This window comes from Pararge aegeria, chromosome 25 (genome assembly GCF_905163445.1).
Source record: "Pararge aegeria chromosome 25, ilParAegt1.1, whole genome shotgun sequence".
In the NCBI taxonomy this organism is placed as follows: Eukaryota; Metazoa; Arthropoda; class Insecta; order Lepidoptera; family Nymphalidae; genus Pararge; species Pararge aegeria.
In genome coordinates, this window is record NC_053204.1 from 4,937,657 (window position 1) to 4,950,999 (window position 13,343).

Sequence of the window (13,343 nt, forward strand, 5' to 3'; positions counted from 1 at the left end):
ATGCGAAAAGTTATAGCAATAAATATAAACATTATGACAACATGCACGGTTTGCAACTCAGACAAAACAGAAAACTATATCAGAAATGATATTAGGTCCTTACATATGAAATTGACGTTTTGTAAGGGAAAAACAAAGTCGACATTATTTATTAATGAAAAATATATTTTTCTAGGGAAATAATAATTACAAACTAAAATTTCACTTATGGGCATGGTACCCAAAATGCTGGCGCTATTGCCCCTTCCAATTACTAGACTTAGCCGTTGGGCTAAATAAGCGCCATCTCTTGGGTCACCAGACGTAAGGACCAATTTTTGGGACACTATGTTAATAAAAATATTTGTGTCCGAAGACGTGTATATTTATTGAATCAGAGTATGTACCATTGATGTCTATCACTTTTGCCATCTCATAGGTAGTTCATTGATCTATCTAAATCTGTTTAATATTTGTCACTTGTTACGATTTAATGTGTTATACAAAGTCAGTAAATTTTTTACTGTTAATATTGAAAACGGTGCGAAGCGGTGATAGCCCAGTGGGTAGGAGCCGGCCGGAGCGGGCCGGGTTCTAAGTTATGTGCGTTTTAAGTAATTAAAATATCACTTGCTTCAACTTTGAAGGAAAACGTGAGGAAACCTGCATGCCTGAGAGTGCTTTATAGCATTTTCAAAGGTGTGTGGAGTCCAGCGATCCACACTGAGCCAGCGTGGTGGACTACGGCCTTAAACCCTTCCTATTTCGGGAGGAGCAAGCTGATATGCAATGTGCAATAAGAATATCACCCTCTTACCACAAAATATATAGTTTTACCGTTGAGAAGATTCAAAGCAGCTTAGAAGAAATGGCTCTTACAAAATTCGTTTTATTCAATCTAGGAATATACCGGCGAACTACAGACTCAAATTTGAATTCGAAACTGTAGTTGGCCCGGTAATGGGTTGATATGATGATGATGATGACAGAGGCGTGCACTGGGTTTCTTACCAGGGTATGCATACAGCATCTGGGAAGTGTACAACGGGTTCCCCGCACGTCCAATAAAGCCAACGAGAGGGACATGCCGTGGTGGTTTTTTGTTCGGGTAAACGAGTCCCACATAACCTCTGTCCTGCCCAAAAGGACAGAGGTAGCCATAAAGCTTTTCCACCACGACAAAAAAAAAAAAGGTATGCATACAGCAGGAAAATTGCATAAAACCGCAAAATAAATAAATAAATAAATATACTACGACAATACACACACCGCCATCTAGCCCCAAAGTAAGCGTAGCTTGTGTTATGGGTACTAAGATGACTGATGAATATTTATTCAATGAATAATATACATAAATACTGATAAAATACATATAAACACCCAGACACTGAAAAAAAATTCCTGTTCATCACACAAACATATTCCAGTTGTGGGAATCGAACCCACGGCCTTTGACTCAGAAAGCAGGGTCGCTGCCCACTGCGCCAATCGGCCGTCAATTATATACTATTAAAAGCTTGATACGTCAACTAAAACAATAATGTAGGTAATGCATAGGGCTACCGACAAATAGTAGTTTATGAAACTAGTGCATAATGAGGGGTTTTATCACACGATTTTGTGACCCACCCTGTTTTTTTCCAGTTCAAGTTACTTGACTGCGAACTCACCTGGTGGTTAGTGATGATGCAGTCATGATGGTAACCGGCTTAACCTGTTAGGGGTCGTCAATCGTCATCATCATCAAGAGCAAGTCTACTGCTGAACAAAGGCCTTTCCAAGTACGCGCCACCATACATGGTCTTCCGCTTTTCCCATCCAGCCGCTTTCAGCCGCGTTTTTAAGGTCGTCCGTCCCACACTGCTCTTATCGATTCGCGGTCTCCACTCCAGAACGCGTCTGCCCCAACGGGCATCGGTCCTGCCACAGCCATGACCGCCCACTGCCACTTCAAATTGCTTATCCTTTGAGCTATGTCGGTGACCTTGGTTCTCCTACGGATTTCTTCATTGCGAATTTTTGGTTCCGAAGAGAGACTCCCAATATAGCTCGCTCCATAGCGCGTTGCGTGAATTTGAATTTGTGGATCAGGTCGACTGTCAGTGTCCATGTCTCCGCTCCATATGTCATTACAGACAGTAATGAGTGTTCTGTGTTAGGGGTATGGCAGTTATCGTTTCTACGCGAAATCCTACCTGAAAGCTAAATTTATTTGCGGAACGTCTTTGTCGTTAGGCTGGAAACTAGGCCAGACCAGAGGTAATTCAGCAATTGTTAATTTCCAAATTGTAACCGCCAGGAATCGAACCCGTTATCACGGTACTTACCGCTGCGCCATTGAGGTTGTCAAAAGTGCTCTTAGCTGAAGTGTCACAAAATACGTAACGGTAGTAGAGCGTTTTGCGACAGAGCTCGCCTGGGAAAGTATTTATTTATTTTTACTCTTTATTTGCACGCATTTTTTTTTCTTTTAACTTATAGTTTTAAAAAAAAACACAGACAGAAGCAGAAGCAGAAGCAACAATAGTTGGAAAATCCAAAAGTGCACGCCTCATAATCTCATTCATTAAAATAAAATTGAGATAATTTGTAAATAATAATTAAAATACATCTAATTATACTGTGAAAAGTAATAGGCTTCTATTCCTCAAAATACTGAAGCCTTTAAAAAAACCAACTCGATAAGTGAAGTATTTCGCTCGTTATCGTGACCACAAGGTACGGGATCCACACATACAGACACGCGGACGTCAAAGACAGAATTTTTTTAAACAATTTTTTAATTAGTTTAAATAATAAAAAGAGATTTAAAAATATATCATGAGTGTTAAAAATAGTGTTTTTTCTCAACATTTGTCTATTAACACTCACTTATAAAAGCAATAAAGAATAAAAAAAGTGACATTTTATGTTGGAGAATCACTCGGTGTGCGTAAACTGACAGTAATACCCACGTCAACGCTTCGCTTATGAGGCGTGCAAAAGGCTGCCTTATCGCTTAGTAGTGATCTCTACCAGCCAACTTTGGATAAGGAAAGCATGAGGATAACAGACTGCAGGCTGTGCATAATTAAAAATAATTATAAAATAGCATACTATCGCCATGCTTATTGGATTTGGATTTTTTTTTTTAATCTAGTTTTATTTACTTTTGACATGTATTTATTTAATTACATTTAATTTTATGTCGTAACTGATCTTAAATTTTATGGGTAAAGCCTGAAATAAATGATTCGCCTCAGGTTGACGGACACGGACTGTTGTGTAGGCAGAAGTAACAAAGGGAGAACTTGGTGTATGTGGGTGCGTGCGACTGTTGTGTGTGGGGGTGGGTGAGTATGTGCACGTGCACGTAGTTTTGGGTGTGGGTGTGTTTTAGTGTGTTATGACCGCGTGCATGCGCGTCTGTGCTTGATAATGTATGGGATACAAAACACATAATTTTAAGTAGGTATGATACACATATATAGATCCATTTCTATGTAATATATTTATTTATTACATAGAAATGGATCTTACAAAGGCGTCAATTAGCAGCAGGTAGTCGCACACATCTGCTAATACTTAGGTGTATTTACATGGATATATTATAATTAACACAAAAAAAAAAATATTGAATTTCTATTTTTTTACACTGCAAGTTAGCCCTTGACTGTAATCTCACCTGTGGTAAATGACGATGCAGTCTAAGATGGTAACGGGCTAACATTTTATTTATTTATTTAACATGTAAGGGAGTATGGCATTTATATTAAACCCTTACTCCTAATCTGTTCCTAAGGGATGTCCCGTACTGGAAGACGGGAAGGTGGTAGCTTACTACGGCCGAAGCCTCTCATCTGACCAGACCAGAGAAAATTCAGAAATTATAAATTCGAATCGAATCCGGGACCTCCATCTTATAACCACAGCGATGCAAAAAGTTTATCAAAAAAATATTTAATACTAAGTACTAGCTCACCCCCAGGGTTTCACCAGAGTTAAAAAAAAGGCATAAAATAAACATTAGCCTTTCTCAATCCACGGGTTATCTAAGGCAAAAATATGACTTTAAGTCGGTCAAGTATTTTCTGAGATTAGTGTGTTCAAACATACATATAACCTTGTATTTAGCCTTGAAGTATTACCAACTGTGCCCCACAGTTTAACCCGCATTTATAAAGGTAAAGTAGCGTGATATTATGAAACCATAATTATCTATTAATGCCCACTGCTTTGCATAGGTCTCCACCTTAAAGGCTAGAGGGATATATAACATGAACCCACCATGCGATTCCAATTTGGGTAGGCGTGACAAAACCTATAACCTGCCTCAGTAAACGAGCCGTTTAGCGCATCAGTAATTTTACAAATCAGCGTGTTAAGATTTGCTCGTTAAAACAAACATATAAACATACAAGCTCTTTAGTTTTATAGTATTAGTATAGAAATTGGTATATTTATAAGCTGAAGCGGTGATGGAACAGTGGCTAGGACTTCGGCTTCACATTCAGGGGGGCCGAGTTAGAATCCCAACACACCTTTTACTTTGGAAGTTATGTGCGTTTTAAACCATTAAAATATCACTAGCTTCAAGCTTGAGGAAATCTGCATGCCTGAGAGTTCTCCATAATGTTCTATATATCGGCACAGTGAAGACCACCAATCCGCACTGCGCCAGCGTGGTGGACTACGGCCTCCTACTACGTAATAGATTCAATGCCTTTGATTCAGTGGTAAAAGCCGACGCGTCGACTAGACAATGTCTTGACAGTGTAAAGTCCCTTACTATTGAGGCCAGTTAGGGACCTATCCCGTAGATTGTAACACTCCGTCAGACCTCTGTACGACTGTCCTTTGATATTACCACTTTGATATTACCCTCTATATAATTTTGCTATTGAGTAAGTACAATAGATATTTCTGGTTCCGAAAAAGCGTCGTTATCTTTTAATCAATCGTACAGTTATTTAACATTAATCATTTTTATCGAATTCACAATACCACCATTATTCATTTTACACCAACCCTGATTTACCACCCGGGTGCCATCGCTACATTAAGCCTTGCATGATTATTATTCAATTGTTACAATTTAACACGAACAAAGAAAGCAATGGCGATATATAATAGCATAATAACCGATGTAACTTCCAACGAATGCGCTAGTATAGAGACAATGGCTAAAAGTGCTGCTAAAATAGCATTTTACAACTTCAAGTGGCAGTTTGTAACATTAGTTTTGTTTAATACGACACTTATGTGCGGTGTAAATACATTTCTTCGGTCGTACAGTAAGAATGCGGTAGTTGCTGACGATTCATACATCCCGGTATCGTCGCAGCATACAAGACAGTTTGTTTTATTTGCAAACAATTTGGATGGCATTAAAAATTTACTTGCATGGTTGGAGTTACACACATACGATACCACGGCCAGATATATGATTATATGTCAATCAAGAAGTACCGGAAATTGCGACGAGACAAACGCTCTAGAAGTCTTATGGCAGCGAAGAATTGTGAATGTTATATTTATCAATGATGTCTTCAATAATGGGTCGAGTGGCTATTATTATCAGTATGGAGACAAATGCAAAAATTCACCGCCAATAAAAGTGTCCAATTGGGACTCATGCGTTGGCACGAATGAATCAAGATACTGTGCTGGAAAATTCCTTATTCCATTACAAAATATGTACGAATGCCCGATTATAGTTTCGACGTTCTGGCAGCCTCCTTTCATGTACATAAATGATGGTGTGCCTTCGGGAGCTGATGGCGATTTGCTGAGGATTATAATTGATGCATTGAACGCCACTCTTGTACTTATGGAACCGAGCAGAGGTAGCGGATGGGGAAATCTTGACGATAACGGTTCGTGGGTTGGATCTCTCGGTGATCTTTACTACGATTTAGCAAACTTCTCCATGGTATCAGCTAGTATCACTCAAGCAAGATACGATGCTTTTGAACTGTCGAGCTTCTATTTCACAACGAACATAGTCTGGATAACCCATCCACCAATACCGGAACCTTCTTCCTTCAAACTCCTACGTCCATTCAAACCAGATGCTAGAATAGCTTTAGGTCTCTCTTTCGTATTTGTTGTAATACTAGCTTTAATTTTTAAAACTAACTTTTGCACTTCGGTGTTTGAAAGCATAAATTCATGCCGTTTACCGGACAGTGTGATATTTTTGGCATGGAAAATGTGCATGGGCCAGGCGATCACCATAATCCCTTTGAAAATGACCGTGCTGTATTTGATACTGTTCTGGATTTGGTACTGTTTCTTAGTGAGGACATTTTACCAAGTACACCTGATTAATTCATTAAAAACAGAAGTCTATTCGTCAGAATTTTCGAGTATAGAGGACGCTATTGCGGCGGGTTATTCTTTTGGCGGAGGTCCAGCCTTACAGGAGTATTATGTTGATTCACCTTCAGTATACGATAAATGGGAAGACATAGACATCTCTGGGTATAAAACGCTAATGTCAAATCTGTCGCAAGGAATGAAATTCGTTTTAGCTGTGAATTTAGCATCGGTTAAAATATTTCTTAAAACACCTGGAAGGAAGTTACATATTTTACCCCAGCAAGTTATCTGCAGCCCAATAGGTATATTTTTAAAAAAAAGTTCTCCTTTTACGATAATTATTAATCGGATACTGAAACGATTGTTTGAATATGGAATCCCTCAAATGATTTTTAAGAACTACACCGCCTCGGACTTGACAGATAAATCAACAGAGGAGAACAAGCCAATAAAATTAATATATTGCACAGGTTGCTATATTATACTGTCGATTGGGTGGATTGCCTCATTTATTTTGTTTATTATTGAATTGTACATGAAAAGGGAAACAAATCAGGTCATTAGGTTTAGAAATTGATTTTTAGCAGCCACACCATCAAGACATTAAAATCATTTATATTTCAATAATGACATACATTTAAAAGTATTAAAAGCTGTAGCATAACGGAAAATTAAAAAGCATTATAGCATAACATGTAAAACGGCAATCAGTGACGTAGGGGATTTATAGAATAAACGTAGATTCAGTGCATTTTAAGTTTTTACTGTACTGTTATGAATATGTTTTGAAATTATGCGTAACTACACTGCAAATTTTTTGACAACACAACCCGAAGCGTTACAAGAAATCGGAAGGATTGCAGCGAAAATAGCTTACTACAATTTCGATTGGCGTTACGTAACACTTGTTATGTTTAACACTTTTCAGTACGTCGTTGCATTGGAATCATTTCTGAGTAATTACAAACAATCAGTGATAGTAAAATGCGGAAAATTTATTCCTCGCCATCGCAACGCCGTCCCGCAGTATATAATATTTGGAAAGAATACTGAATCTTTAATTGATACGATTAAATGGCTGGATAAATCAAACTACGATAATTCAGGAAAATACATCGTCATTTGCACATCACCATATAAGAAAGATTGTGAAGAGTCGCTGATTTTTGTAGCTGTGTCACAACTGTTAATAATTAACGTAGTATATTTGAGAGCAAATATAATCAATGAATTTTTGGCGTTTTCATATGATATTGTACGTCCAGGGAAATGCATAAACAGTGAAAGTTACACTTTAAATTTAACAGATAAATGTGCTTTAGATAATTGTTTCAAGGATTTATATCCGGAGAGATTGTATAACTTTTTCAAATGTCCACTTATTGTATCTACTTTTGAGCAACCACCTTTTATGTATTTGAATAATGTCACCATGGAACCGTCTGGTGGTGATGGTGACATTATTAAACTTGTTGCTAAAGCGTTGAATGCAACATTGGAAATAAAGACGCCTATTGAAGGCAATGAAGCTGGTTTGTATGAACATAATAATTGGACTGGCTCTTTAGGAGATGTCTTTAATGGTCGTGTTCACGTATCAGTGTGTTCTTTACCCGTTACCGCGAACAAGTATGGTAACTTTCAAACTTCTTTTATATATAATTCTATGGACATAGTGTGGACTGCTCAAATGCCGGCGAATAAACCAGCATGGCAGCGACTTTTGAACCCCTTTCAAACGAATCTTAGAATAATCCTATTCTTTATATTTGTTGGTATTGTAATTTTGAACGCTTTCGCAAAATCCAGTACGTGGAGAAAATTTAGAAGAGTCGTTAGAATAAGTCCTATACGGTCAAATTTGTTGTTTTATTCGTGGGCGTTGTTTTTGGCAATACCTATTATAAAGATGCCCAGAAAGCGTCCTCTCTTACTAATCGTGTACACGTGGATATGGTTTTGTTTTATAGTGAAAAGTGCGTATCAAGCTGTACTAATAAGATCTTTGAAAAACGAGCTTTACGAAAGTTTTCTTACCGATTTTGAGAGCGTTTTAAGAAATAAACTACCCTATGGAGGTCTTGTAACGTTGAGAGAATATTATATAGATGAACAGGAGATTTATAATAAATGGGTTCCTTTAGATTATGATGATGCTACAGATACTCTCGACAAAATTTCAAACGGGAGTACAGATTTTGTGTTAGCAATGAACAAAGAAATCGTTATTGAACATCTAATAGAGAATACTGACAGGCATTTGCAGATTTTACCAGAAAAGATAGTCAATAGTCCGACAGTAATGTATTTCAAAAAGCATTCAGTTTTAGCTCAACCAGTCAGCCATGTTCTAAGCATTTCTGTGGAAGCTGGTCTAACTCAACTGACATATACAAGATATTTACGGCACAAGAAACAGATTTTTCTGAGACCTGGTAAAGGCCAAAGGAAACCTCTCACGTTTGATAACTTTAAAGCTTGCTTGATTTTAATGATTTTCGGGTGGAGTTTGTCGATTGTCTTTTTCGCAGCCGAGGCATACTGTGGGCGTGTTGAAGCTGAAAGTATTTGAATCATCGCAACTGGGGCTTAACGATGCATGCATTATTTGATGCGATTTCGCGGAGAAGTTCCATTGAAGAGCTTCGGTTTGTTTATGTTCTTTATGATTGAATTTCTTATATGGATTTTACTGCTTTTGTAGTGTTTTTGAGTAAAGTTTTCCATTTTATTTTCGGTCCTTCTGATTGCAGCTGTAAAAGGAAGGCGTTGTACCTGGGACTAAGAATTTTTATTATGTGCTTTAATAAAATGTATGAGTAGAAGAAGACGCTAGTACTCTTAGACCTCTACTGATAAACCACAATCGAGCAATAAACAGGTTCTCAAGTTCGGTTCAGATGATAACCTGTTGTTAGCTTGATGTCTCTTTATTGATGAGCATTAAGATGAGAACACTCGCAATTGTAGAACCATTTTCGAGCATTAAAACGCCTGTGACGTCAGAGTAAAATAAACCTTACAACAATAGACGTTGAGTGGCAAATTCTATAATACTTATACGGTTTTAAATATGGCCAAGAATGTTTTCTATAGAAGTGTAGGAGAGTTTAAACTTTAAGACAAGGAAAATATGTTCCATTTTTCTCCTTCGTAATTTGTAACATTGTCAACAAACTACCAGTTTATGATTCTGTGACCTATGGCTAAACATATAAAATCCCATTGATTTTATGATCTTAATTGACCAGGCTTTTTAGTACTGTGTGATTTAGATGATGATTAATTAATAATGAGAAATAAATAAATGAGACAAGAGGAATGTATTATTATTTTTTTTAGCTAAAACCCTTGGATGAAAACAGGTGGATGATTCATGCATCGTTAATTACCTTTGAATTCCTTTGGTACAGAAATAACAGTGAAATTACAGGCACATGAGGCTTAACACCTACGCCTCAAATTGATGGACACAGGGCGACATGTTGCAGGATGTGTTCCTGCATGCCATGTGAATTGTTGAGCGTTTATAGGCGATGGTTTTTCACTTACCATCAGATGCGCCATCTGCTTGGTCCTTAGATTATTTTTTTGAAAAATACGACACGGCACGGCACGGCACGGCACTGCACTACAGCACTGCACTGGACTGACTGGACTGGACTGGACTGGACTGCTTGGACTGGCCTGGACTGGACTGGACTGGACTGGACGGACTGGACTGGTATGGACTGGACTGGATTGCATGGGACTGCACTTGACTACAGCACTGCGTTGAATGGGACTGAACTGGACTCGACTCAACTGAACTGGACTGGACTGGCCTGGACTGAACTGGACTAGACTGCACTGAACTGGTCTGGACTGCGCTGGACTACAGTACTGCACTGGACTGACTGGACTGGACTGGACTGGACTGGACAGTACTGTACTTCACTGGACTGCACTGGACTGCACTGCACTGGACTGCAATGGACTGCACTGGACTGCACTGGACTGCACTGCACTGCACTAGACTGCCATGGACTGCACTGCACAGGACTGGACTGGACTGAAATAGACTGGACTGGACTGGACTAGACAGCACTGGACTGCAATGGACAGCACTTACCTGCACTGGACTGCACTGGACTAGACTGAACTGGAATGGACTGTACTGGACTGCATGGGACTGCACTGGACTAGACTGGACTGGACTGGACTGGACTGGACTGGACTGGACTGGACTGGACTGGACTGGACTGGACTGGACTGGACTGGACTGGACTGGACTGGACTGGACTGGACTGCACTGGACTGCACTGGACTTAATTTTTTGTTTCTTACTTAGCCGTGCTACAATCCGTAATACATCACATTATAAACAGAGCAACACTTCATAAGTGTTGCTCTGTTTATAATGTGATGTATTCATGATACTTAAATTGCACAACACAAAAAGAACATAAAAAAGAAAAGTACATATAACAAAACAACGTATGCAAAGCTGTCGTAAAAATGTAAAGCCATAGAAAAATATTTAGCACGGTATCCTACACGCACCAATTTCCATATCAATGATTATGACACTCATTTCGACAAGTGTGTCCATTCATTGTACCAATCTGTATTCATTAGTTCTACTTTGTAATGCCCTCCAAATGAAATACCTACTTAGGCACACTGGCACTGCCTGCGACATCTCCCGTGTTTAGTGTATTTATTTATTTCATTATCATCATCATATTGTAAGGTAACTTGAATTTTCGTCTAAAAAATGTATACGAGATGATATGCAAATTAATAAAATTAATCTAAAATTATAAAAGCTTTATTACTTAGTCATAATCCTTTTGATAAAAACTGTCATGGATTTGGAGTATTAATATTTGATAAGACGGTGCTACGGAAGGCCAGGCGGCTAAAGTGACACGGGGAAAAAAGAAAGAAGAAGGAAAAAAAAAAGATGGCGCGGGAAGCAACATCGGGCGTTTGGGATTATTTGGCGAGATTTTAAAAGATAAAAAGGTATAGGGAAAGGATTATATTAGTAAAAGAGTAATTATTTTATGATTTTAAAGTGGACCTAAATATATTGTTAGCGTAATCGACAAAATAAATGTTGGTGTATGATATATTTATTTGCATATTACACGTTTTTAAATACAGCACACACACGAAAACATGGACTGATATGCACGTCATTCAAGATATCATTACAAGTGCACATAGTAATGACAAAGAATCATTTAAACTTAATTTGACAAAAAAATTAAATCTGCCATGGAAAATATCAGTGCCATCTTTAAGATAACTGTTGTATTTTGCGCAAATACGTATAGGAGGCGCTTGTTTTCCGACATGGGATTTAGTAAAAAAGCGGGCAGTTCGACTTGTTGACAATCCCAAATTGACTTGCAGTTTGGAGTCCCTGGGGCACCGAAGAGATGTTAGCTCCCTTTGTGTGTTCTATCGACTCTATAATGGAGAGTGTTCCGAAGAGTTGTTTGCGTTGATACCTCCTCACGCCATAGAAATAAATTCCACCCTCATCATCTGGATGCCTGGTATTCTTCTACTGTTCGAAATACCAGATCATTTCTACCGCGCACTTGCAAATTATGGAACAATCTCCCATCTGATGTGTTTCCTCAAAAATACAATCTAGGGTTATTCAAGGGGCGGATAAACAAACTCCTTAAAAGCCGGCAACGCATCGGTGGCTCCTCTGGTGCTGCAGATGTTTGTGGGCGGCGAGTGAATCACTTACCATCAGGTGACCCACTTGCTCGTTTGCCCGCTATAAATATAAAAAAAAAAAGTAAACGGTTTATGAAAAAAAAAATGTGGATTTGCAACATCTGGTGTAACGGTGCGGGACAGTCAGAGAAATATGATTGAGAAGGTCGCCTGTTTCGAAAAGATGATAATATTGATTCTGAAACTGGTTTTTTATTTGGGCTGGTGTAATTTTACAATATTACCGGCCCACTACTGGGCTCGTGCCTCCTCTTAAAATGAGAAGGGTTTAGGCGTGGTGGACGCCACGCTGGCCAAGTGTGAATTTATTAGTTACTAGCTGTTGCCCGCGACTTCGTCCGCTTTTGTTTTTGTTTATCGAAAGACATGTGCCTCATAAATGTGGCAGCACTTTATGTATTTAGGATATCTAAGCCTAGTGTAAAATCGTCAAGCTTAATTTCAGGATAAAAAGCATCCTATATTACTTCTAATACCTTCAGGAATATGTGTACACAGTTTCGTGATGATCGGTTTAGTAGTTTATGCGTGAAAGCGTAACAAACAAACTTACATTCACATTTATAATATTAGTAGGGGTTTAATACTCAGAATAGTATACAGAGGTCGTACGCGTGCGCTGCGTAAACGGTTAAAGTTTCGATAAAATCATGAACCACGAAGTTACGAGTATACCTATTTAAAAGTACTAAAAATCTGCGACAGCATATATTATACGCACGCTAGATACGAAATAAAAATACACGCGAACGCAGCCTAAGACCGTTTAAGAATTAAAACGAAGGCATAGTGTTTTTGGTGTCAAGGCATATCTCCATTTTAAATCTTTGCACGTAGGTAAAACATTCATTCCTATAGAGAGTTTTCAAGCGTTGATGATAATAATTCCTTTATCTTCAATTGTTATTGTCTTTCTAAGCCGTGAAACTGTGTTTAAACCTTATCTCGGTGTAAATAACCGGTTTTATTTAGATTATATTTAACAAAGTAGTTTATCTGCACAATATGCTTAGGTATAAGAACATCGTAATGATAAAAAACGAAAAACAGGCTCATTCTACCACAGAAAAATTATTAATAACCTAAAAACCGAATTTACAACATGGCCAATAGTAATATTAGAACCACAGATTATAATTATTGACAACCAAAGAGTAAAGAACATACAGAATCTCATCATCAGCATCAAAAAGCACTCCACTTTAGTAGTTTTCTCAAACAGGCGGTTAGACACTTCATTCATTTAGCAGATGACAGTATTTTTTTTACCTCTAATGTTCTAAACGTTTACTATGAAATGAGGAAAATAGAAAAAGTTCGTGGGC

At 38.2% G+C, this 13,343-nt stretch overlaps 2 protein-coding genes across 2 annotated transcripts; both read left to right on the plus strand.

Moving 5' to 3' along the window:
• The first annotated feature begins 5,098 nt into the window (after nucleotides 1-5,098).
• LOC120634953 lies at nucleotides 5,099-6,856 on the plus strand. Its single transcript, XM_039905856.1, has one exon. It carries the CDS (start codon nucleotides 5,138-5,140, stop codon nucleotides 6,854-6,856), a length of 1,719 nt encoding a protein of 572 aa, XP_039761790.1. The 5' UTR covers nucleotides 5,099-5,137.
• Nucleotides 6,857-7,072: 216 nt separating this feature from the next.
• On the plus strand, nucleotides 7,073-10,122 carry LOC120634744. The gene is made up of 3 exons (XM_039905519.1): nucleotides 7,073-7,841; nucleotides 8,175-8,714; nucleotides 9,917-10,122. Exons 1-3 carry the CDS (start codon nucleotides 7,073-7,075, stop codon nucleotides 10,120-10,122), a joined length of 1,515 nt encoding a protein of 504 aa, XP_039761453.1.
• The last annotated feature ends 3,221 nt before the right edge of the window (nucleotides 10,123-13,343 follow it).